The sequence below is a fragment of the Crassostrea angulata genome, chromosome 6 (assembly GCF_025612915.1).
Source record: "Crassostrea angulata isolate pt1a10 chromosome 6, ASM2561291v2, whole genome shotgun sequence".
Lineage (NCBI taxonomy): Eukaryota > Metazoa > Mollusca > Bivalvia > Ostreida > Ostreidae > Magallana > Magallana angulata.
The window spans coordinates 41,189,759-41,217,553 of record NC_069116.1 but is presented as its reverse complement, the minus strand read 5'-3'; the positions used below and the strand labels follow the sequence as shown (position 1 = coordinate 41,217,553).

Genomic DNA, 27,795 nt, shown 5'->3' with positions numbered 1-27,795 from the left:
TAATTAATAAACCTTTTTAAGGTTTTTAAAACCGCATTTTTAAACTAAGCCACTCTACGTTCATACCTCCTTTGGATATATTTGAAAGAGAACAATTCGTTAGAAAGTAGTGTTCAACGGAACTAAATTCATTCTGTTTCCTGTCTAAAGAACCGATACTAAAAATCAAGCCTTTATGCCAATAAACTACGAAATGTCTGCACGAGAGTACTTATTTATACCTTTGATATTTCAACCTATTTAAGATGTGTAGTTGTTGTTAAATTAATTACAAAAAACTACTTTCATTTTCGATAAAGTAGTCCGAAACAGCAATAATGAGAGTAAGGTGTTGGGCATCCTTTGGCGGATCAAAGTCAATGGGAGTTTAAAATATACACTTGCATTCAAATAATATAAAATAATTACGTAAAGAATGAATATATTTAACGGGAATTTATTAAGAGCATATATAGAGATTAAGATTTACCGATTTTGAAATATGAAATTGAGCCAGTTTGTTTCTTGTTTGCACGACTTTAGTTTTGATGGAAGAAATATCAAAACAGGGTAAGTGAGAACGCGAGTTGACTTAAAAACAATAATGATAATTGTCTAAATATTCTGTTACTTTAGGTACAGATTATTTCATTTCAAACCATATATTACGTCAGGAACACACATTGGCTTGGGCTTTTTCCATTCGTTTATTTGCAATATGTTTGGCCCGTGAATCAATCATTCTGTAAATTCAGGAGGGTTTTATTAGTACGAATACTCCTCAACAATTGCACAAAATTTTGTTATCTTTGATATTGATTTTTTTGTTATCTATGATATTTAAAACACAATGCTTGTATATGCAAACTGTATACTGGATTATTTACGCCTCGTGTAATTTTCGCTCTTTTTTACTTGCAAACAGTTTTGTCCCGTTTTGAATTCACCAGGTCATGTTTGGTTTGTGCTTACTATGAGATGATTTGAGACATGGGAATTTGCCCTGTCTAAAATTTGCCCGCTGACAACGTGGGCGAAAGGGGCGAAAATAAAACAAAGACGAAAGTTTCCTTCTTTACGGTATTACTAGGAAATTTCGATTTCATTATTTCTTGTTGAACTTTATTTGATGTTGGGGTTTTTGAACGAGGAATTTAGCAATTTATTGAAAATATTACTGAAACAGATGACGAGTGCAACTCCTCTTTAACCGCGGCATACATTTTCGTTAAACATTGTACGTAATTAAGACATTATATACAGATGTACATATTACCTTAAAAAATATTAATCTGAACAAAACATGTACATGCACAACAAACACTCGCTGCTCCAATAAAATATTTTATTGTATTATATATTTAACCAGAGTTGAACCTCTATTTAAGGCAAACACACAAAAAGAAGTTTCAATTATAAATTAATAAAGAAAGATTTAATTAAAAGATTAAATAACCCGACTTTCCTAGTCTTTAAAGAAACATTTGATATTTATATTGCGAACAAATCTTAAACAATATACATGTACTAACTCCAACACTTTGAAAAAAATATTCAATGAATTTACAATATTAAGAAATATAAAAATTACAACTTCTTATTTACATATTCTGAATTTTTGAAGACAAGTTATTTTGAAGAATAAAATGCAATTAAACCTGTTGTTTGAGCATATATTGACTTTTTGCAAACCATAATCCACTTCTGTAGAAAGAAGGAAAATCTTTTTTTCTGTCATGTACATCGCTTATAATAACATAGTTTTCATATTGATATGTGAAATTTCCAGAAATCAAAAACTCATAAAGTAGATAAAAATCACATGATGAAATGATAATGCAAAACAAATTAAATACAGCACGTGTAATTATGCATATTATGTATATAATATAAAATAATAAACTGTTATGAAAAACGTTCTGATACTTGAAAATTTAACAATGTAAAACTGAAATAAAAATTATGGAGAATATCTCAACTTAACGTATTAAAATTAGATGTTTTATTATTTTTAGTATCCTTTTTTCACCAAAAAAGCATCGATTCATTATGCCACACACATATTTATAATTATTTCTTTTCTACTCAGTGGTTCATTTAAAATGTCATCTCATTTTAGAGAGTTATAAACATTTTTTGGTTTATTTTTATTTATTCTACATGTATATCAACCAAATTAAAAATGTCTAACATTGTATATACATACACATAATGATTAAATATTCGAGAGTTGTATGTAAATTAACATTCGTATTTTTTTTAAAGATAATTTACGCAAAAGTCAAATATTAAACAAATGAATGTAAATTAATTTCAATTTTTATAAACAAAAAGTGGCATCCAAACAAATCGATTTTTCATATGTAAACTTTGAGTGTCTTCTCGTTTGTTTTTCTGAACATATCGCACCGATATCAAAATCAGAACAAATCAATAATTGATACGAAAACTTTGAGCGTCTTCTCGTTTGTTTTTCTGAAAATATCGCACCAAAATCAAAGTAATTTCAGTACATTCATATTCATTCGATGATAATGTGGTCATTGAAATTATATATGTACATAACTTTCATGTAACAATATGTTTTACGGTGCTACCGTTCTGGCGAGCGCAGCAAGAATTACACATACCTTGCATCATTGTCAACTTATAGTTTTATTTAGGTATCAACGAACGTCAAAGAATTTTTGAGAGAGTATTGCTCTACAATAAGTATGCCAAAGGTACTAATTTTAATGGTTATGATACATACAGCGCAACCCCCTTCCCAGAGAGAGAGAGAGAGAGAGAGAGAGAGAGAGAGAGAGAGAGAGAGAGAGAGAGAGAGAGAGAGAGAGCCCGGTACCTGTTTGTAGGTGTGTAATTTCCCACTTTTAAATTTAATGGTCTGACTATATGCAATATCTACATAATTTTTTTAATCTGTTTATTTTTTTCATTTTATTCCTTTTTATTTATTTCAAAATGTCCTATTGTTTATTTCCTCCCTACTCATGCATGCACAATTAGCTTAAAAATGGATCGATATGACAGTAAAGTATGGCTCTTGCTAATATATATACATAACATCTCTATATTAAAAAAGATTAAAAACAAATTGTACGTCAATGGGGAAGGTATTGCAGTCTATACTGAAATAGCTAGTACACGCATTACAGATGTTTGATCCACCTCTAAATATATCGCGGGAAATATAGCGCGAGTGCACTGTGACGTCATCCATGTCTTTGTTTATGTTTCTCGACCCAATACGGAGGTATGAAAGCATGTAACAAATCTTTTGAGTCTCGCCAAAGCATATGCGATACTCAAAACGTGTCTTCAGACTTTAAGTCACTGTAAATTACGAGTTAAAAGTCGGCCATTTTTGGCATAGCACCACGGGTGAAAACATTAGAGAGCATTATGGGACGCAGACAAAAAATTTTGTTTGATGAACTGTAGGTTTAGCTCGTTCTTTTTCCCGCGCACACTGGTTCTTAGAGCTCGCTTCGCTCAGCGCCGGCGAGCTGCGCTCGCTATAATTATGGTATAAATATTTGATAAGTTTTGTTAACTTCACAAGGAAATCCTATATACTCCTATATTGAACTGTTCTAAAAATGTGTACTATATCTTTACTGAGTTTTCCCTCCAAAAAGTAATGTTCAAGTGATATGTCTTCAATTATCGATAGTAATAAAATCTTAAAAGATTAAACATCTATGATTTTATTCTCTGTATACAATGTAAGGTAAAAAATCCACATTATCATCAGTAGTATTTTTTAATGATACAAATCAAATCACGTTATAAAAGAAAAAAATCACCGAATTACGAATTGCAAAAGCAAAGAATGAATCGGAAAGTAATCGTAAACTTTTTATATTATAGTTTGTCATTAATAAAACGATGTTAACTGCAAACAAAGTTCCTTGTTGCATTACCTCTCTTTTGCCTAGTTTCACAAACACGATTGTGAAAATATTTTGTGAGGAGTATTTATATAGAGTGACCAAAACAAAAACAAAAACAAATAAACAAACAGACAAACAAACCACACATACATGTAATTGAAATCCACATGTAGTCCAAAATATCTGTCTTTTCCTGGCATTTTTAAACGATTTTGATATTTTACATGTTTTCTTGGCATGTAAAATAACAGAATCGTTAAAAAGGCCAGGAAAACGTCAAATATTTGGGACTAATCCTTATGTTTAGTTAAACAATTCTTTTCTACAGTCATTAAAGATATTTATATATTCATGTATTTATAATTAAATACGTTTATTAACACCCCATTTTTCTATTGTTCAGTGTATCTTCCATCGACATGCAGTTCCGCTCCGTCATCTACATTCACCACCAGCATGCGAGTACCATCTAGCACTGCTCTCACCTATAGCAACAATGTTAATTGCGCCATCACGGTAACAGCGCCATCTGGTCATCAAGTGCTTGCCGTACCCAGGTAATTAAAAAATTTACTTAATTCTTTTTTTCGTTTTTAATTTAATGTGTGTTTGCTTTTGTTGAAATTGTTTACTTTAGCGATCATCTTATTTGAAAAAATTGATTTCTATTTAATATTTTATAATTTTTTTTGAAAGGGGGAGGATGTTGTGGGGAATACTGCATACACTAATAATATAGCAAAAATAACCGATCTTTATCGAAATCCTTTTAATGCAATGTTTTCACCATTCATCGCTCTCTGTAGGAGATTTGAATTGGAAGAACAGCGAACTGGAGCATGCGTGGACTACGTCAAATTCTACGCCGGTGCCTCCACTGGTTCCCCAAAGATCAACCCCCAGCCCTACTGCGACAGGTCTGGTCCCCATAACGTCAGTTCCAGCTCCACGTCAATGACCTTAGAATTCGTCATCGACGGTAGCGCCCGCTACAGGGGCTTTGACATCATTTTTGCAGCCTTCACGAATGGTAAACGTTTTTTAAAATTATTTCTTTTTTAAATCATAAAGAAGTAGATTTTTAATTTTGCATTTAACTGATTGAAATGTATTGGTAGTATGACTTTATTGTATTAAAATAATAATAAAATAAGTGAGTTTTGTCTGTTTTCTTTACAAAGGTTCATTTTGAACATTTTAAATTATTTATTCCATTGAACTCTCTACAACATCTCTCTTTGTTTTTCTTGTTGAGAATTATATATATATTTTTGATAAGTTAATAGTAATGTATCTTGGTTTTTTTTGCACGTATAGCGCCATGTGCCACTGATTACTTCAGCTGTAGTAATGGATTGTGCATTGACAAATCTCTGCGATGTGACAGTTTTAATCAATGTGGGGGCGAATCAGATGAAACTGCTTGTACAGGTAAATAAAATTACAGATCATATAGTTTTTTTCATATTTACGTTACAATCACGTCGAGCAAAAGTAGTCCAATTTTCTTTATTTGGTGATCAACAAAACCAATTTAAAGCAAAACTCCATTTTCAAAATATTCTGTCTGTGTTTTTTTGCTGCTAAATTTAATTGATTGATTGATAAATTTAATTAATTTATTGATTGATTGATTTTTTTGTAGCGGAAGAACTTGGGATCGTTGAAGACAACTCTGCCCTGATTTACGGTCTTGCATTCGGTCTCGGTTCCCTTGTTGTGATCGGAGTTATCATTGGAGTCTTAGTCTACAGGCACTACAAATGGAAACGATTTTTGAATGAACCCATACCCAAGGAACATTACACAAGTACTTTACGAAATTATCCCGTAACCAAGAAATATTACAAAAAAGGTTACCAATCTTACGCATACACAAACGTCGCTTCCGGGCCGCCTTCGCGCATGTCTAACGATTTTGAGACGGATGAGGATCTTGACATCGGATCACGACCCACGACGCCTTCTTCCTCCGCTTCCAAGAAAAATCACTTACAAGTTCCGGGAGCAAAATCAGGGAAAATAAATATGAATGTAAATGCAGGAGCTAGCAATTGTTAAATACATTTAGATTGAGTTATAACCCTCTTCTCCTTTTCTAATATAAAAGATATAATTGTTAGTGATTTTACAGTTATTTAGCATCGTTACTTGTTGGATCATCATATTTTAATTGAAATGTGAGACATATTTTCAGTCACAATCTATTTAATGGTATCATTAGATACTAGTAATGCACGGCTATGTTCAGTTTTTAATCTGTACGTATGCTGACTATTTTAAAAGGTGCAAGATGATTAAATTTTCAATTAAATTTTAACATAGATAAAGCATGTACTATGTAATGATAACATTTTGTCACTGTACCATGTATTTCGCTGGCGAAAACAATGATGCAATAAAATTATAATGTACATGTATTTTGAGTTGCATTTTTCTTTTTCTTTTTTCCAAATCACATGTACAGGAATTATGATTTTCCTTATAATTCTTATCATTCAATCTAATTATTGTAAGAATATTTGTATATATAAAGGGAAAAAGTTTAAAACGCCAGGTGGTTGCGTTTGAAATGCTTTAACACCTGCCTCACTTTTTACAGGTGCATTCTGTACAAAGTACAAAACACTACATTAGCTGTGAGCGACAATATGAACTTGAACAATCCAATTCGAATGTCAAACGATTTGTTCCCGTAGGTAGATTAGTATAAGTACGAATGAAGAGGAAACCCACCTGTTGTCAGAAATGTAGACGATGTGTCGATAGCCAAATATTACAGGCACGTAGCATCAGGGGGGGCCAGGGGGGGCCTGGGCACCCTACTTTTTCTCGCAGCAACAAATTTTTTAAAATTTACATATAAAAAATTGAATTATCATAGAGTTGGCCCCCCCCCCACTTTTTAAGGAGTATGTAAAAAATTGATATGAAAATAAGGAAATAAGGAATGAAATTGAAGTTATATACTATCCCAGCCCCCCCCCCCCCCCCCCCCCCCCCCCCCCACGTATTAGGATTTTGAAGATTTTGGAAAAGTTTAAATTTCCTTTTTTTTTTCTTTTTTTTCTTTTTTTTTGCTTGTCAAGATTTTTTGGATGAGTCTGGCCCCCCCCCCCCCCACTTTCAAAAACGATGCTACGTGCCTGTATTAAACTAAATTTGTTTGCGTCATTTGGCAACGCGTACCTCAGTAAAATAGCTTGACTTTGCAATTACATGTATGTTTAATCACGATATTTAAAAAATGCATTGAAGTGAAATTTAAAATGAAAGGAAACAACAATCAACAAAATATTTGAAAGTTTCCTAATAAAAATGTTTGATTCTCCATTTTAAGGGATGATAAAACAAAACATTTGGATTTCCGTATATTGTTTCCTAGATAATATTGATAGACAAATAACTCCTTTAAAGTTGAAATATTTGTAGGAGTGATTATTTTTTTTAAAGTTTTACTCAAGACATGCTAAAATCATATCCAATTTACTGAGATAAGTTTCTTTGATAGACCCCCCCCCCCCCCCCAAAAAAAATGATCTAATTTGTCTATGCTCTTTAATTCAAAATAAAAACAAATAATTTTGAATACATAACATCAGTTTGAATGAATGATTGGCATTAAATACGGAAATGAATTATAAAATTCTGATGGAGGAAGAGCCATTCCTAAGTGATATAAGTACACCATAAGTACTCGCACGTTCCACGTTCCCACGGAAATACTATCGGTAAATCAATCGACAGAGTTTAATTCACCTGTGCCGGGTCTTCAATGAATTTGCACAGAACAAAACTAACACACTTATCGAAAGTGGCTAAAACTTGTTAAATCAGATTCGAATATCGTTCGTTGACGGAGGTTAACAATTAAAACTAAATAATTTTCATTGGTTATAACTAGCTATTTGATCGGCAAGCTGAGTGGTACTTAATACTAGTAGATAAATGATAAGGAAAGAACTATAAAATTATGTGCATATGCAATACGATAAAACTTTGGATACCGCAAATATTATCCGAAATTTATGTTTTATCACATAAATTTTAAAAAAAATTATAAAATCGAATTTGTCACATTGATGGAGCCACAAAATATGATATCTGTTAGATTAAATCCATGCAAGTCAAGAACGCTTATAGATAATCATACAAATGTCAATAACGTTTAGATGAAACTATGCAAAAGCCAGGAAGACATTTTTTTTTAAAAATTCAAAATGATCCATAGATAACATATAATTTTTTTTTCTTATAAAAGTCAAAACAGAAACGGGCGATTTTTATTATAGATACAAAAAGGCAATGAAGCTGTATGATAACTGTTATTATATGTAAGGTCAAGCGAGGACGGTATATTAGAATATAATACAAATGTTGGTCACTTAAATCAGCGATGTTTATGTGACTGATACTTTATAAAGTCTCATCGATGCTCTCTAAGATGGCATCCATCACCAGTTAACATTTTCATCCAATCATTGACGAAGTTGATGTCGCCTGCAGACACGCCCATTTTTGGGTTCTCTGTGTTGGTTTCATTACTTCCTGTTCCGGGCTCTGTGCCGGAGCCGCCCTGTTCCCCGTTTCCTTGGTCCTGTTCCTCTGTTGACGTTTGTAAAGGACAAACCGTGGCCTGTCTCAATCTTACTTTACCCACTGCAATAGAAAATACTGCTTTATCATTGAAATTGAATTTTACAATTTTAACATCGTTAACCATAATATTGTCCAAACTTTGCAAGTCTTTGATAATTAAACATTTTTCATACATTCTTTGATAATCTTAACATCATTAAACGGAATTTGGTTTAAAATAATTAACGATGTTATATTATGTATTTCATGTTTAACAACTATTTGAATAAAATAAATAAAATGCAATCAGTTCAGAACGTGTGACTGTGTTTAAAATATTCAAATACTTCAACTTAGAACCAACATATACCGACTCTAAATCAATATTGTTGGAATTGAATCAACAGCTGTATTGTTATTCACGGAAGCTTTTGTAAATATCTTTTTTTTCAAATTGCATACCAATACCAAACATTCTCTGGTTTGATTATACACCTGATTGTACCTTGCTTTTCCGGCACGGAAGTCCTTGGAAAGCATGGCAAAATACGTCCTGCATCCTTCCCAGACTTACCAGAGTGGGAACTTCCTCCTGGATGTTGTGAATGAATATTAGAAATGCTAATTGCGATAGCAAAATTTTGGAGATTTTTACATGAATATCAATGAAAGCCAAATTTTTCTATTTACCAATGAGCATACTGTTCTCCTTTACAGAAGAATTCTGAGATTCCATCTCCTGCACCTGAAGGGCTCTAAAGGCTGCAGGCCCCGTAGGACTCTGTTCATATTCACCTTAAACAGTATACAGAATGTATATGATCAATGAAGAGTCTTATAAAACAACAACAATTAATAACAGTTTCACCCAAATAAGTTAAATATATGGTGGATTTATGTCTTTTATCAACATGATGAGATATCATGATGGATAGGTAATCTTAATACTATCGCAATTATACTGGATGTGGAAAAGAGAAAAATTACACATCCTATCTTCACAACAAATTATCCCATTGAACGTGCTCTTATGAAAATAGTGCTTATTTCAATGCCAGTATTATTGTGAATTGCAAGTGCGCGGATTTTTACCTATACAGCAGCTGCTGCAACTGCAACATCTGACGCACATTACAGAGCACGGAATGCACGCCCCACATGCTCTCACGCAGGGATGGTTGCGCAGTCGACCGAGTCGCCATATCAGGTAGCCAGGCCTCCAGAAACACCAGAAAAAGAAGGCAAGGGCAGCCGCCAGTCCTACGACAACAATCAGGGGAGTGAAGTCAGGCTCAGGAGGGGGAGTAGTGGGGAGGGGCTCGGTAGTTGTTGTTTGAACTATCTCTGTAAAGAAAGACATGTACTCATTGTTTTCATATATGAATTCACAAATAATATATGATGAATTTCTCGCCAAAACTAATAAAATTTACCAAAAAATCCCAATATTATGTTATTATAATTTTTATATATCTGTTTATCTGTAAAATGCCCATATAAATGGATAATTGCAAAATTATCATACTGCACATCGGTCAATTTTAGCTTAAAAAAAATCTTTATGTACATGTATTATTTCATTTTTGTACAATTTCCTTAGGCTATATACAAACGTAAAAGTCGTACATTTATTACTCTTCTCGTATAGAAATGTTTAATAATCGATGATTGATTTTAAAAAAACAAATGAATACATGTATATAAGTGCATATATATACTGAAGCAGTTTCCCGGGGGCCATCTACTCGTATCCGAGTTATCCCTGGGATAAGACTCCGATTGACAGTTTCGGGAAAACCAGAAATCACAGCGCAAGGAGTCGTCCAGACACCGCTTGCTGTTATTGCACATCATGACCACCCCTTCCTTGGTATCCGCACACCCTGCACACAGATTTCAGATCACTAAAATTACTTCAACATATACAGTGGCATGGAATCTCATTAAATTTTAATGCGGCTTATTCGTAGACTCTAATATGTGTTTGTCATTAAATTTTACTAATTTTAAATTTAAAGTTAAATTTCTTTTAAATAACAAGCGTCATTTTCGATAAAAAGTTCAAACATTTATTACATTTGTCATGTAATAATTTTAAACTTAAGATTGAAAATTAATAAGGGACAATAACTTACCAAAGTCAAATGAAGTAATATCAAGTCGGAAAAAGATTTCAGAATACAGGAATTTAGAGGGATCATCCGGATCCTGGGATGACGGGGATCGATAGTCCACGTAGAAAAACAAGGTCGCATACTCCCCCTCCCATTCAATGTGTGTAGGTAAAGCATTTAATCCACAGAATGTTTCTTTCTCTGCAACATTAGTTCCCTTGCCTTTGTATAAAGTAACATACGCCTTACCACACGTCTCCGGATCTTTCGCAATATTGTCGACTTCCGGTGCTTTAAATATGAAATTTCGCCAATAGACAGACATGTATCGTTTTGCGCCGGAAGACGGCATTCCTCGAATTGTAACTGTGCACTTGAATTCTTTACCAATAAGATTTGGTGGGGCAAATTTTCCATCCGTGGCTATAATACCGTCCTTGTCGAATTCAAGATAGGTCCCGAAGTCTGGACCTATTTCCTGTCCACAAATTTCAGTCACAAAATCTTTAAATAAATCATAATGTAAAGTTGAATTGTAATTACAACGTCACAGCCGAAATAAATAAAATGATTATAGATATGATTAAAAAAAAATGAATTATAGAATGAAATTACTTACACCGGATATTTCCACATCGAACGAACCCCAATGATAGTGTGTCGAAAACCACAAACAACGCAGCACGCAACTCGAATCTCATTTTATAATTAAAAAAAACCCAAGTTTTCATAGAATGTGAATTTAGCAGACCCTAACACTTGGAGAGTTTCTTAATTCAAACATAGACGAAAAGGACCTCGGTTAAAGTCTTACTTTTATCATTTATGCACAGGTTACATACACGTAAACGTTTCAAAAAAGTGCTCAAAGGTTTTTGTTGTTGCCATGGACAGGATTACGATAAATCAACATAAATGGGTCGTAAAATTATTTTATTTGCAGCTTATATTGATAATACGCGATCTGCATTTAAATTTTGTTCTATAAGAACCAGTTATTTACGAACACCCAAAAGTTTAAACCTTCGCTTTGGACAGTTTAATGTGTCACATGAAATGCCCTCTTTGCTACAAACAATAAAATGCTAATGATGGATGTAACTGAGGCTACCACCGTAGAGATAAAATATTTACGCACAATGGCTTTAAAATTCACCCTAATCCTCTTCGTCTTTTGGTTTTACCTCTAAAATAGGGAACACAATGTACTTAGTTTGAAAGCCGGCGCTTTCTCTTATTGCCAAGGCACTTTTATCTGCCGATTCTGGAATTTTAAGATGCATTTTTTCTCGCAATAGCACGAACAGGCAACCCAAATGGTTACTAATAAAGAAAAGTTGTGTTGCCAATTTGATGTTTGAACAAAGATTTTTTTTTTTTGAAAACACTGATATACTTCATGACATGATCTATATTCCGAATCGTCAATACAGGTACATAGTAGTCTGTCTCGTTCTATATATGAAATATTTGGAGGCCGTTCCTATATTAAGACCGTGTAAAATGTTAACTTTTTGGTCACCTTTTTGTTCGCAATTTCAATATGCCAAACATTCAATTCACACAAGTCTTCCTTATACTCTATTTAAAATTCAGTCATTGTCAACATTTTCTCTTTTTATAAATTCAGCAATAAAACTAATTTTGTAATCGTTTCGTTGATTTTTTTAAAAACTCTCGTAGTTACATTGTAAAACTAATTCCTCTGAATTTAACTTGTTGAAAAGCCCAAAAGGGGTCGGGGTGGGGTAGTAGGTAAAAGGGTGTGGTGTGGTTTGTGTCTTTATACTTTGCACATTTCCAGTTTTCCTCCCTCTAAAACAATACAATTTTTATCTCATGGCACTTGTCTAAGGTTTTACCTGTGTGTGAGTACTTGAGAAGTCCATTATCTACGACGAAACTCCTTGATCACCGTTCCTTTCAACTTTTCATTTATCTGAACAAAAATGTCTCTTACCAAATTCCTACTGGAATTAGCAGCTGTGTATGTAAGCTTAAGCTCTTGTATGGCACATAACGATAACACAGGTAGGTCTTTTTGTACACAAACATAATATTGTTTTATTCCCATTGAATTTTCTCTACATTAAATAATTCATAACGTTACAGTTTACATGGAGAACTATTGCGATAAGAAAATAAAGATAAGAACAGTACAAAACATAGCCCTGTCCGAGGACGTATTTTACCCCAGTGGATGGAGATGTCAAACCACGGTGGAAGCGCCCCCTGGTCACGTCATCTGGTTCAACTTCCATTATTTCGACGTAGGAAGACCGTCAGTGATATACTGCACCGATGTACTGAGAATTTATGATGGTAAAACTACCAATGATTTTGATTTTTGAATTTGCTGTTATTTACAACAAGCGAAGTAAAAGCAGTTGGATGTTGATACCTAATAAGTTGGCTAAGAAGTAGGGTTTTTGATTCAGGTTTTGCTTATATGTCATTGTATTCCAAAACATACGACGTCATTAAACTCCATACTAGGTATACACTTCTGATAATTAGAGCGTCCAATTTGTCTGATAATAATATCATCATTAACATGGGAACTATCATACCGTTGCCTAACATTTACCAAAAACTCTTCTCATTGTTTGGGTATTGCGTGTGACAAGCAACCCCCCCCCCCCCCAAAGTTAAACTAATGAGATTCTAGAATAAAACACTGTATATTTTTTTAAAGGAGATACTACACAGTCTCCTGAAATATCTCCAAACAAGGGTTTGTGTGGACGACTCCTTCCTCGGCCAATAGCTACAAGTGGCAACATTGCAACGTTCAAGTTCAAAAGTGTGGTAGTCAGTACCAGTACTGGATTTAAGTTGACCGCCACGGTCCAGAGAAGTATGGCTTATATTATCATTTATCAGAGTTGAACAGAAAATGAGGAGAGAAAAGCTAATTATAGTTGGATTTCAACCAAGAGATATGATTTAAAGTTTGAATTTTAATAATTTTACAGAACCAGACTCCAAGATTTGTTCAGAAAACGAGTTTCAATGTCTTGATGATATCTGCATCGACAAAAAGCTAAAATGTGACCAGGAAGTCAACTGTCAAGATAACTCGGACGAGTCTGCCCAATATGCTGGTTGTGAAGGTCATCATGCTCAGATGTTCATTTTTACTCTAATAAAAAAATTATTTTAATAGACGAGCTCATGGAATCCAACACGTGTAGCTAATATCAAAGAGAGTAAACATCAAGTTTTTATTTTTAGGAATACTCGCCAAATGGACAGATCTAAGTACTTTTGCTAGAGTTGGAATCATTGTTGGAACAGTTGTTGGAATGGGCTTAATTCTATGTTTATGTGTAACAGCTTGTATTTATTTCTCTCCACAAAAACGATATAAAAGACTAAAAGATTAAATTCAACAAATTTCAATTGTATTTGTGTTCATCATTTATTACGGGTTGAACATATTGTTTTTATAACAAATATCATCAAATTATTATTTTAAAGTATCGCCAATTAAAAAAAATCACGGGAAATCATACATTTCACTCTAAATGTTCAAAAGCGTCAGTTTATTGCCAGTGGTATAAATTTAATTAATATATTCTCCCTCACTACGTTTTTATCCGAATATAAAACAATAAAGTGTTCAATGAATAAAAACAATAAGTATTGCATAGGTAAGCTACCCGGTAGCGTTTATTTTATTTTACACAACACATACAAACATCCATCTGTCAGCCCAAAATCACCGCAATCCATTTCATCTTCCATTTTTAGAGCACAACTAGAGAGCGAAGTTAGAGTGCAACGTCACCGCATGTTCCTACTATTTACATTACCTGATCACGTGACCCGAAACCTATTCGAGTACGTATGAAAACCTATCACGCACATAGTTTAAAAAAAAAACGTGTTTTTGTGTTTTTTTTGAACGACTGTATCAGTACTCTCTGAGTGAATACTATTTTGTTTTGAATAAACTTTGAATCGTAGCTTAACTGATTCTATGTTCCATATGTCCATAATAATTTGCTATTAATAGTAAAGATAATTTATTAATCTTCCTATTTACTAATCAATATTTGTTGTCAGAGTAACAATCCAGTACCATTTATAGACAACTCGGAGCGTTGTTAATACGAACGTTTAACACACCCGGACAGCTGTTAAGCTGTCTGACATATTACATGAAGCTTACACTATCATCAAATGGATAAAGTTTTCAGTTATTCAGTTGCTTCAATCAGATCAGTAATATACACGTTTGGTCACTGTCCTTCATCACTATGATGTGTATAACGCTGTGCAAACTCATATATATTGTCCTCATCTGTAAAGACTGGCTGTCTTGATGTATGCGGGTCATTGTTCACTCTTAGTACCAATTTACTGTAGCAGGTATCCTCGTAACTACATTCACCATACAGAGGCTCTGCTGGCTCTTCGTGTACAGTTGGGTTTCCCCGAATCCTTGACGTATCTTCTAAATCGTACACCATGTTATGATGAATGCGAATTCCTGTCAAAATTTAGAAATACTTGTTTAGAACTTTTACCTTTTTGAAAACTTGTGATTCAGTGTGTTTTACGTTACATCACATATTGTGTCAAGAAACGAGAAAAGAGATAGAATTAAAATTCATCACCTGCTTTTTTTCTTCCAAAGTGCAGCCTACAAAAGGCGAGATATATTTTATCCTCAGACTAATACCGGTATTATTCACGTTAATATTCATAATATCAAACACAGGAAAAACAAAATTCTTTCTATAAAAAACTTCATTACCTATATAACAGTCCTATTCCTGACACAATACACACACAAGTGACACTTGCTGCTCCAATAAGAAATTCTATTTTGAACTTTTTTTCTAGGGGAGCTGTAGAGGTCTGTGCAGTAGAAACTGCGAATACATTTTTAAATTTAACATTTGAATTTATATCAAAACGAGAATTTTAATTTCCTTTCGCACACCTACCGTATACGTACTATTGTTAGGTAATGATTATCAGGACAGTGTGGATCACTGTTCAGATAACCTTGGGCTCCCAACGGAAAAGATTTTCATAAAAACATTTGCAATAGGAATACTAACGTAACTTAAAAGTAATTTAGTTTTTGGTTTTTTCTTGGTTTTTTTTTTTAATTGAAAGCACAAATTAGACAAAAAAATGTAGTGAATGTTAACAATAGTACGAAGATATTGGGGGGGGGGGGGTGTTAGATTAGTAATGTATGCTGTAGCATAGCTGTAGCATAGCTTCATACCGCTTTGCACGATTTCGTGGACGATCGTAATATTTTATAGCTCTATTCTATACGTTTCAAACAAAATAACCACGAGCCTTCAGCTTTACATAGTTTTAAACTATTGTAACTTAGTCATTTCAATAGATCCAGTCATTGAACACTGTTGTTAAAATGGCTGGGAAATGGATTGAGAACATTGAAGAAATTGGTGCTTATATATGTACTAGTATATAAAAAGTTGTACAAAACTCGGTCATTTTGCTACTGCAGGTTTTAACTGAATTGGAAAAAGTTTACGGGTCTGATAGATTATCATTTGAGACAGTTTGTTGGTGGAGAGAGAAAAAATATGACTAGCCGAAGCCAAAAATGCAGAAAATCTGGCCGACCTGTGACTGTAACAGACAAGGCGAATGTCTCAAAAGTCGGAAAATAATTGAAAGTGATGGCGTATTTTGAAAGTACGAAATATTTCTGCCTGATGGATACCGCTTATATTAACAGGTGACCAAAAAAAAAAAACGTTACGAGTAGAAAACACTAAGCAATTGCTAAAAATGTTTCCTGAATTCAAACAAAGACAACATCCAAATACTTTTATTGTTTCTGGTGACGAGATTTTGGTCCACTCTTTCAAATCAGTAAGAAGTAAGTAAGTACAGATGATGTGTTGAAAACGTTTCATGACATGGCATTGGTACATATTCGATAGGCACATTGAGTCAATATTCGTAATTTAACTGAGTTTATATGAATATTTATACATACTTATTTTGATATCGTAAGTTATATAAATCGGGGCAGAGTAAGATAATTAACACTCTAACTAAGATTAACTGTTGCATAGTTTCACTCTCAAAACAACTTCAGCTGCAATTTGACTATAAACTCACAGCTTGATAACGGGATGATCTTGACTACAAGACACAAGTAATAGCTTTCTAAAAAGCTTGCATGACTGAAGAAAATTATTCAATTGAATCATGCATGTATCAATTAGGCTATCTTATCAGAAAAGAATTTTAATTTTCGCTGCTGATCATAAATTTATAAAGGGAACGTGCAAATTTAAGACGAAATGTTAGTCTTGTCTTCAATCTTGAAAATGTACATATATATCACTTGAAATTTAATTATTTTATTAATTCAATTTTATTTTAGGAATGTACACATATCATATAAGTGCATGTAAGCTTGAAAGCTTTAGATTAAATAGTCATTTTTTGAAAATTGTATTTGTTATTTTAAGATGCAAAATCAAATGAAAGGCATTCAAAAAAATTCCAACCATATGAAATATGAAAGGGTATACAAACACGTATTGTTTTTGAATGTATGTGGGGCAGCTTCATCAAAATCACCTTGACAAGCAATCAAAAAAGGGTGAATTCTCAAATTCATGCATATGAAAAATCCCTTATCTGAAACTTCAATTCAATTAGAATTCCTTATTTGCAGTTTCATTTATTGCATGCTCCTACAAAAGTGAAAGGGGGAGGGGCAACTCCATGATATTTCCATTTATAATATAAAGTTAAGAAAAGTGACTGCTGCAAAAATAGTAGGGAGAGGGAAGCAGCCCCCCTCCCATCTTGTGGAATGGAAACAAAATATGGCTACTTAAATGTCATACAATACACTTTACACGAGAACCAATTTTGTATCCACAATTTGTTTCAGTGAAAATAAAAAAAACCCCGATTTTTAAAGAAAAAATCAAGTTATTTTTTTTTAAATCAGCAGTAATTCAGTAAGATCTGATGCTTACGGAAAAAAAGATAAAATAGCAGTAGATCAGACCTGTGGTTGTTGATAACACTTGTATTGTAGAAGGACATTCCTCTGCATACGGTGAAGATGTCACGTTCTTTAATGAAATATTGGTTTCGTTGTTTGTCATATTTGAATTATTCAAGTCCAATCTTTTCAAACATCCACACACAGGGTGACAGATTTGTGTTTCATTATCACAGGTGCATTCTTCCCTGCATTTTCTCCCATAATAGTTCTCTGGGCATGTTCCAGAACAGTTCCATCCCCAAGAGCCGTAACATTCTGAAAGCATGTAACAAGTGTAGTGACCTTCTATAAAATAATAAATGAATACGAGGGTTGTTCGGAAATTATTGAGGCAACTCGAATATTTCCCTTTCTTAGAGACAAATTTTGGTTAAAAATGGCATAAACATTGAAGAAACCTCAACGAGTAGTTAAACAAAGTAATATTAAAAGAATGTTTTATATTTTGTTTACAACGGTAGATAAACAAGTCAGTGGTCGGGATACCCGGCGAAGGCTTGAAATCAGAGATTGAAAAGCTGAAACATCTTCTTTCTAAGTGTCTGTTGACTCACAGTTAATGACAAGAAATCATTTTGACGCAAGTGTCAAATGGGCTGCAAAAAATATAATTGTTGTATGAATCATTGGTTGTTTACATAAAAACACACCGCAAACTTAAGGAAACAATAAGTAATATTTGTACTAATTTTTATGGTAAATTTTAATAATATACTTTCAACAACTTGTTTTAAAGTTTAACATTTTACAATTATCATAAAGAATCGATTTCGTTACTGTAAGCATTTCTAACGGAAATTGTATGATCATTGCCATATTATGAAGTAATGGAGAACACACTGCATGATTTGTACATTACTGTAATACAAAGTTCAACTCATCATTTTTCTCTTGGAGATTATGTATTTCAAACCATTTTGGGTTTTGTTGTTGTTGCATTGTTTTGAATGAAAACTTACTGCATTTGTTTAATATATGATTTCAAGGGACCTCATAATGAAATAAAAATGGATTAGTTCAAATTTTCCAGTCAATTCAAATTTTCATTTGTCAAATTCTTGCGTAAATAATTGATATAAAATAAAATGTCATTTCATGATGTTTTCTACCACATCTTACATGGAAATATGATAAATACACACGCAAAGTCATTTTATTTGACACGGCACATAGAAATTTAAATATATCATTTATATAAAATTTAATGACATTCAGTCTTTAGTATTTCAGGTCTTTAGTATGTCCCGCATACCGATCCTGATAGAATGAAGAACTTTTCCGAATAGATTATAGTCTCGATAAAAACGCGCCAAATACGACAATCTACTAAGTATGACCTACTTTTCATTTACGAGTAAAACAAAAAATATGTGATATTTTCTAAAAGGCACACAACATATTTCTACATGCAAATTTACTTTTAATTCATATAATAGGCATAGTATTAATTCTATTAAAAAAGAACTATCCGGCAGAAACGCAGTAACAATATTTTAAATGTGTATCAAATAAAAGAATGTTCACTTTGCTATTTTTGCGACTAACTTTTGACCAAGTTTCACTAATGTTTGAGATGAAATATGAATATGGTACAAATATATTTACCAGGCAATAGAAATATTTAGAGTGCTACAATATCTTAGTTTAGAATTTTAAGGATTATTTTATTGCACGACTAACGTGATCATGAATGTTTTTTCTGTCTGACATTAAATTTTGTACTGTTCAAATATATATAGGATCTCTCATGGTGATCTCTCATGGTTTGCGATGGTATATGATTTTTATACAACGAGTTGTGTGTTTTCTATCCCCGAGCCTTGGCGATTACACCTTGAAATGAAAACAAAACTGAGAAATAAGAATAATCTTTATTTCTGTTCGTTTGTAAGGTGTTCAAATCACAGGAGCATTGAGAAGCGTTAAAATGACGTTGCGAAAAGTTTCCGCTTGCGCCGGGTCACTGAACGAAGGCACGTCGATCCGCTTACCAGGAATGATCTAATCAAGCCATGGACAAGAAACTTTTTATTTTATTGATAAACTGTAACCTTATTTACGTTTTGGTGAAATTTCAAGTGTTTTTCTTGTTTCCTTAAAGAATTAGAGAGAATGTCTCAATAATTTCCGAACAACCCTCGTAGGTATGGTTAAGATATACATGTACATTGTCATTTCAAAAACCATCCTACACATTAAGATTTGTCATTAATTTGTTTAGAATTAGTATCTTACAGTATTCTGTTCGTATGATGATTTTAATTATATTGTTAACATGTCTTATTTTATCAATATTCAAAGAAACAGCTCAAAGAAAAAACTATAGCTATAAAATTGCATACCCAATTTGAGTTTTTATACTTCACGTTTTATAGTAAAATTGAAAACCTTAGTGACACAGATTAAGCAAATTTAAAACCAGTATAAGATAACAGCAGTTCTTACTGTAAAGGTATACTTATATCTAAAAAATGTACCTACCTACACACTTATCATTCTTTTCTTCATAATCCTTACAGCATATCTTTTTTGTTTCAAGTTCTCCCCTATTGATAAAGAAATGAATAAAACTAAATGAACAACACATTCAGAATATGTAATTAAATGCAAGCTTGATAGATGTCATACCAGAAATATTTCCTAATCCGGACTTCTGGAGTTAAAAAAAAAATTTAATCTTTATTTGTTTTCCACGCAAGGGGAACATTTTTTACAATGAATAAAATAAGAAATAATCACGTGTTGAACTAGCACTTTAATAGTATTTACGCATGCAAAACAAAAATATTTAGAGTGCTACAATATCTTAGTTTAGAATTTTAAGGATTATTTTATTGCACGACTAACGTGATCATGAATGTTTTTCTGTCTGATATTAAATTTTGTACTGTTCAAATATATATAGGATCTCTCATGGTTTGCGATGGTATATGATTTTTATGTTTTACATGTATTTTAATCCTTGAGATTAAAGTTTCCTCAATTTATGCAATTTGAAGAGCATCGAGTGCTAATGAGCTATATGTTGTTTAGGTAAATTATGACTGGACTGTTTCTTCAAATTTCATGCATGTGTATCAATGCTGCAAAATCCATAGTTATGTATTGAATTTTTCCTAATTTGGAATCATGGTTCTGTATAGTGTCTAGAGTGAATATATAAGCTAAGAATTGTAAATAACCACAATGACTGTTTTATATTGGGTATATCCCTCTAACTATTTTTAGAATCGGTAGGACAACAAAGTAGTGTCTTTAAGCAAAATAGTCCCTATACTTGCAGAGTGTATATACATTTATTGGGATATTTTAAATCAGAATGCTTGACACATGTCAGAAAAGAGGATTTGCAATTTTTAAAACAAGTGTCAAAATTGAATTATCATTTGAAGAAAAGAATTGAAATTGTTTGATGTACACCCTTTCCAAAACTGAGAAATTCCCTACTTTTACTTTCATTTTCAGAGTTTTTCAATACAGACGCATTTTGCCGGAAAACGAATCTGACTTCAAACCACATTTTAACAGGAAAGAGACAATTTGATGAGCTTTCATTCAAGAGGTCCTTCGTTGCTGAACGAAAATTAGGGCCGGAGCTATGAACCATAACGTTAACATTACCGCCTATGGAAAATGCATTAGTGGACTATACCCATATATGGGATATAAACCTTTATTAAACTCTGAACCTCTTGTGAGGCCCAAGAATCGTCTTGGGGCCAAAGTCTAATTAATTTTTAAGACTCAGCCATATGTCAAATCGATTGCATATAAGTAAAAATATATAGAATTATAACATTTCACCTTTTGTGAATGATTTAAATGTTTTTCTTTTTAAAATTGGATCCCCAATGTGGCCTTCTTCTCAAGATTTTGATTTGAACACATTATCTGAGGTTGCTTACTAAAGTTATAGCTTTTCTAAGCAAATGGTTTTTTAGAAGAAGATTTTTAAAGATTTTCCTCTATATATTTCTATATAAATTTTTGTCCCCCCCCCCACGTTGTGACTCCATCCTACCCTCGAGGATCATGATTTTAAAAAACTCAAAACTATCCTACCTGAGGATACTTCCTCACAAGTTTCAGCTTCTCTGGCAAATTGGTTTCTGAGAAGAAGATTTTTAAAGATTTATTCTATATATTCCTATGTAAAAGTTCGACCCCCATTGTGGCCCCACCCTACCCACCCCCTCCCCCGGGGATCATAATTTAAAATAAGTTAAATGTACCTTACCTAAGGATGCTTCCACACAAGTTTAAGCTTTCCCGGCTGATTAGTTTCGGAGAAGATTTTAAAGATTTATTCTATTATAATATTCCTATGTAAAAGTTCGACTCCCCATTGTGACCCCACCCTGCCCCCGAAAATCATGATTTTCACAACTTAACACTACCTGAAAATGCTTCCACACATGTTTCAGCTTTCCTGGCCAAATGGTTCTTAAGAAGAAGATTTTTGAGAAGTTCTAAAATAGATAGAGTTCAAATATAGTGAATTTCGCTATGCTGCATATTTATTTATTTTTATATTGGCAACTCAAGTGTATTTTCAAGAAGATTTTATAGGAAATTGCATACTCTAGTATTCTGCAGAAATGCCTGGTAAGGTATCCTAATGTTTTGCAAGAAAGCTTATCAAAGTAGTAGTAAACCATTAACAAATTCCTAAAATAAAGTTATATAAAATTGAGGAACGTGTCGTCTAACCTTACCTCGAAATGCTATGTACAGATTTGAACAAAATTGATTACTCAAACTATATTGTGTTGAGATTTGAAGTACAAATGTATTGAATAAAACTCACAAGCTTTCTGAAAGGGCAAAGACGTGTAAACCGAAAAATAGTTGTATTGGAAATTTTAAAGCATATACAATGTATACATTTTAATTCAGTTATATTCTATATCATAATAAACTACATGTGGAAATAAGAACAGAAAATAGTTTTGATCAATAACGACAAATTAAAATATACCGATATTCTATAATACAACATAATGTTATAAGTATCAACATATATTTTTTAAAACAGTTTAAAAAAAAACAGTTTAAAAAGCGTCACGAGCTGGATTTGAACCCAAAACACTGCATGGTTGTATTTTAAATCCAGAGGCATTCAGAAGTTGGAGTTCTATTTGCTTTTCGCTATTCACTATTCGAATAGCGAATAGAATTCTGTGGTCGGTTCGCTATACAAATTATCGTAAACATGCTTATAAACATAAATTCAAAATTTCATATTAACTTCAATTTTTCATGAAAAATCAATTTTATGGTAAAAAATATCATTTGCTGACCTAACCTGAACATTGAAATATTGCAAACGACCACTAAGAGGCTAAGCTACCCTGGTGAAAATAGGACATTTCGTATGGTACAGTTAGAATGGGATATTTTTAAAGGGGCTGGCTAACACACTGTATCCCACATTTGAACCTTCATATTTGATGGTGATGGAACCCCAGGAACGCCAAGTCGATCCTCGAAAGGATTTGGGTTTACACGACCAGTAAGAGGCTTAGCTAGCCTGGCGAAAATGGACATTTCGTATAATATAGTTATAATGGGATATCTTTCAAGGGGCTGGCTAACACAGTGTATCACATATTTGGGCCTTAATATTTAATGAGGATGGGGCCCGGGAAAGTCCAGTCGACCCTCAAAAGAAATTGGGTTTACACGGCCATCAACAGGCCCAGCTAGCCTGGCGAAAATAGTATGATATAAGGAATAAGAAATCATTCTTCGAGTATTATAAGATGATAATTTTGGTCGGGGCGTGATCAAATTCAATAAAGCCCGAAAGGCTATAACATAATATTCAAAAAATGATTCCTTTTTACTTATATTTATGTAATTTTAAGCCATCGTACGATTAAATATTTAGATATAAATAAGCAAACCCCGCTGGTGCCTCAATTTGGCGTCATTTAAAGTTATGGGTTATATAGTACAAAATCGATACGTAGAGTTATCATAAGCAAAGACATTGGAAAATATACTGTTATAATCGGAATATCGGCTGTCGAGTCTACCATTATTTGGAATTGGGTTTACATGACTTACAGACATATGTGTAGATAGCTATTTGAAGTGACAAATATCATGTAAATGGCTACAAATGTATATGTATGATCAAAAAACTATTATATAAAGTGACTTACAAATCCATATCTTCTTTCGTCAACATGTGGTACTTGGTGAAATCAACGGACATTTAAGAAGGAGTTATTGTTCTGAATATATACATGTGTAAGAACATTCACATCATACAATTATCACAACAGCCATCTCAACACTTTTTAAAATCAGATATTAAAAGTCAGCGCTATATCTCTGAAAGTGAAAGGTTAATAATTTTGGGTATTACATGTAATAACATTTCCATGCATGTAGCACGTTTTTTATGTGTATAGTGTATAAAATTGATAACGAAACAATATGGTATGAAATATGTTCTTATATCCCGTGAAAAAAGGTCAAGGAATATTTAAATCAATATGGGTCTTTGTTCAACTTGCGTTATCTCTCAATGCACATACGGAGTTCACACTGTGTGTTATTTCAGAACGATTCAGATGCTATATGATTTATGATATATTATTAGAGGAGTTATATGAAAATATAAAAAGGTGGACGGTTCAAGCCCCGATATGGCCACTTGCTGTGTGCTGTGTCTGTGGACAATTCACTTTATCTACATTTGTCTTAGTCCACAAAGATAAAATTGGGTCCCGGTTCAGGCTGGAAGTTAATCTACGATGGACTGGTATCCCATCCAGAGGGAGTCTATGATTTTCATCCGATAAGCACTACAATAGGCAGGATTGAAATAACGACCCTCATTGGTCGAAGAAAGAATGGAATTACTATAAATAATGCAAATACTTCCAACAAATTTGCTCCCCTCTTTACAGAACATTAAATGCTTTGTTTGTTCTCTAATACCGCTGAATCGCGAAAAACTTTCTTTTGTTTTAAATATCATTAATCTGTAACTAATAAATTTCTATCCAAGTTGAAACTTACTATCTACTAATCAAATAAGTAAGGCTTAAAAAAGAAATTTGGACGAGTGTGAAATTAAACCTGGTGGTTGCCGAGACGAAAGCTTTCCCTTCACATACGATGTGTTTAATGGACATTGCCTCATAATGCTTTGGTATGGAACAACACACATTCAGAAAAAATTAAATGCTGATAGAATTAAATACATTTACAATCTTGATCTGTGTCCAATTAGGAATATTTTTTCATCCGGAATTTTGCGGTTTTACAACAAAACAATGATATAATCTATGATTGTTTTCCATGCAAGGAGATCTAAATATCATTAAAAAAGTATATCAAAAAGAAATAATGTGTTGAACTAGCATTGTGTTAGCATTAAAGCACATAAAGAGATTTGTTTGAATACTACTGTATCTTAGTTTATAATTTTAAGCATAGTTCTATTCCATGACTCACATGAAATATTAACTATCTGAGATTGATTATTGCAAGTTCAAACAGAATGCAATTGAATGAAGAGGAGTGACATTATCATGATAATTCTTGTAATCATTGTTATCATCCACTCTATAATCATCATCACTATCATTTGTATAAGCTAATTTTTGAGAGAGTAAAGCTATCTTAATTGTCGGAGACCCCCAAACGTTGGTTTAAACAACTGTAAACATCTGTAAATAGTTAAATCAAAATGAAATATAAGGAACCATTATTAGACAGTACTGAACACTTCTACAAATCTTATATTAATCCATAAAGGATTCTTGAGCACAACTCCTGAAAAATACTGAGTAAAAGAGGGTCCATCATTTTAATATATACTTTGTATTACAGAGATAAATAAATAAAGAAATTAGAACTTTGAAAGATGACAATGAGAATTTAAAATTTCTTTTATTTTGGAACATTAAATAAATAAAGTAGTGTTTTTAGATTAAGCTCTAAAAGATCTATATAGAAACGGAAGAACGATCAGTATTGATATGATATAAAGGACTACGAATTCACTTTAAGTATAACAACAAATTACATTATTTCCAGTTATTATTTATAAAATTAGATTCCAGTGAATGAAATGCTACATTATCTTAGTTTATCTCTTTAAGCAATGTTCTATTGTATGATCGACTAACATGAATCATTTACTATCTGCAATTAATTGTTTTACTATTTAAACAAAATGCAATTAGATCTAAGAATAGCAGTTGCGTTATCATGATAATATCAAAAATATTGATATTATTCATCATGATCATCATCATCATTATCATCATCATCATCATCATCATCATCGGCATAACTTTTAATCAGCAAACAACTGATCATAAACTAGCACAGTTTTGAACAAGGTAAGTAATCTTAATTGACAGAACCTAGAATTCTCACAATTGATATTTTAGAAGGTAACACTTTACCTGTCCGTTGTCACATTCCTTTGACAGATATTTCCCCCTTTTAGAGTGGAAGTAGGTGAGACGGCAACATACATTAACAAACAAAAAATTACAACATCCATGCCGATGAAATTACCACACAAACAATACCAAAATTATGTTGACAGTATTGATAACGTTTTTATATGCATTTTACATATGCATTAACTTCCCATTTCCAATTAATAGCCCTTTTGACAGTTTTGAATATTGAAACAGGAAATGTAATTCCATATTCTAATATTCCTGAAACATACATATCAAAGTGTTTACAATATTCCAAATGATCTTTCAAGTCGAGATTACAGGTTGTTTAGAAACTGTCAATTGTTCCATATGTGCTCTCCATGTAGTTTAAGTTCTGATCTATCACGAATTATACTCGCTAAGTCAACGTCAAAAATATGTTAAAACACCAATGAGCAATGTCTTCATAGTTTACAAAAATTAATCACATTTAATGGGTTGTAAGCTAAATAATACCAAAAGCTAAATAATACCAAAAAACCCCACAGATTTTGAAATACTTCCTTTCGATCGAGGTTCAAAGTGACCGATACACGTTAAGGCAAACCCAAAGTCAAACAGACCAGGCTTTTTACTAACTCAATAAAAGCAATTGAATTGCTTATTTATATAGATAGGTAAAGTTAGCTACTAGTAACTGGCTACTAGTAACTGGCTACGAGAAGTAAAAAAAGCTAGCTACTAGTAGCTGGCTACGAGACTTAATAAAAGTTAGCTACTAGTAACTGGCTACTAGTAACTGGCTACGAGAAGTAAGAAAAGCTAGCTACTAGTAACTGGCTAAGAGATGAAAGAAACTTGGCTTCTAGTTACTTCTTACTGTCCATGTGAGAACACATACCAAGGATTTCTATTTGTGTTCTTAAGATGCACATTGCACTATATCACTGTCAATTTCGAATATATCTCAAGTAGCTGTATATATAGACTGAAGATATATGCCCGACTTGCTAATATTAACATTCTGTCAAGTCATCCACATAATATTACCACATAATTACTCAGATATCTCTCTTTATGTAGTCAGCTACTTGTGTGTTTCGTTACAAATATTCTTTTTTGTCGGTTTTGTCAATATATCTCAAGTAGCTGAATATATAGATTGAAGATATATGCCAGACATGCTAATATCAACATTCTGTCAAGTCATTCACATAATATTACGACACAATTACTCAGATATCTCTGTTTATGTAGTCAGCTACTTGTGCATTTTGTTACAAATATCTTTATCTTTCTGCTGTTTTGTCAATATATCTCAAATAGCTATATATATATAGAATGAAGATATATGCCAATCTTGCTAATATCAACATTCTGTCAAGTCATCAACATAATATGATAACACAATTACTCAGATATCTCTCTTTATGTAGTCAGCTCCCTGTGCGTTTCATTACAAATATCATTCTTTTTTGTCGGTTTTGTCAATATATCTCAAGTAGCTGAATATAAGGATTGAAGACATATGCCAGACATGCTAATATCAACATTCTGTCAAGTCATCCACATAATATTACGACACAATTACTCAGATATCTCTCTTTATGTAGTCAGCTACTTGTGCATTTTGTTATAATATTTTTATTTTTTGGCGGTTTTGTCAATATATCTTAAGTAGCTGAATATATAGATTGAATATATATGCCAGAAATGCTAATATTAACAATCTGTTAAGTCATCCACATAATATTACGACACAATTACTCAGATATCTCTCTTTATGT

The 27,795-nt window shown here is 32.7% G+C and overlaps 4 protein-coding genes across 4 annotated transcripts; 2 read left to right on the top strand and 2 right to left on the bottom strand.

The window, feature by feature from the left end:
* Window positions 1-527: 527 nt before the first annotated feature.
* Window positions 528-6,295, top strand: LOC128187514 (low-density lipoprotein receptor-related protein 12-like). Its single transcript, XM_052857938.1, has 5 exons — window positions 528-549; window positions 4,279-4,432; window positions 4,682-4,905; window positions 5,193-5,306; window positions 5,521-6,295. The coding sequence occupies exons 1-5, from the start codon at window positions 528-530 to the stop codon at window positions 5,934-5,936; spliced, it is 930 nt and encodes a 309-aa protein (XP_052713898.1). The 3' UTR covers window positions 5,937-6,295.
* Window positions 6,296-7,443: 1,148 nt separating this feature from the next.
* LOC128187870 (uncharacterized) lies at window positions 7,444-11,603 on the bottom strand. The gene is made up of 7 exons (XM_052858518.1): window positions 11,187-11,603; window positions 10,589-11,071; window positions 10,172-10,336; window positions 9,546-9,797; window positions 9,144-9,248; window positions 8,959-9,045; window positions 7,444-8,534 (listed from the first exon to the last, which is right to left on the bottom strand). The coding sequence occupies exons 1-7, from the start codon at window positions 11,296-11,298 to the stop codon at window positions 8,302-8,304; spliced, it is 1,437 nt and encodes a 478-aa protein (XP_052714478.1). The 5' UTR covers window positions 11,299-11,603; the 3' UTR covers window positions 7,444-8,301.
* An 827-nt stretch (window positions 11,604-12,430) lies between these two features.
* LOC128187876 (membrane frizzled-related protein-like) lies at window positions 12,431-13,968 on the top strand. The gene is made up of 5 exons (XM_052858524.1): window positions 12,431-12,598; window positions 12,680-12,889; window positions 13,263-13,424; window positions 13,543-13,680; window positions 13,802-13,968. The coding sequence occupies exons 1-5, from the start codon at window positions 12,517-12,519 to the stop codon at window positions 13,951-13,953; spliced, it is 744 nt and encodes a 247-aa protein (XP_052714484.1). The 5' UTR covers window positions 12,431-12,516; the 3' UTR covers window positions 13,954-13,968.
* Window positions 13,969-14,456: 488 nt separating this feature from the next.
* Window positions 14,457-26,129, bottom strand: LOC128187878 (uncharacterized). Its single transcript, XM_052858527.1, has 6 exons — window positions 26,024-26,129; window positions 20,076-20,140; window positions 17,595-17,849; window positions 15,330-15,447; window positions 15,190-15,215; window positions 14,457-15,062 (listed from the first exon to the last, which is right to left on the bottom strand). The coding sequence occupies exons 1-6, from the start codon at window positions 26,122-26,124 to the stop codon at window positions 14,812-14,814; spliced, it is 816 nt and encodes a 271-aa protein (XP_052714487.1). The 5' UTR covers window positions 26,125-26,129; the 3' UTR covers window positions 14,457-14,811.
* Window positions 26,130-27,795: the final 1,666 nt, after the last annotated feature.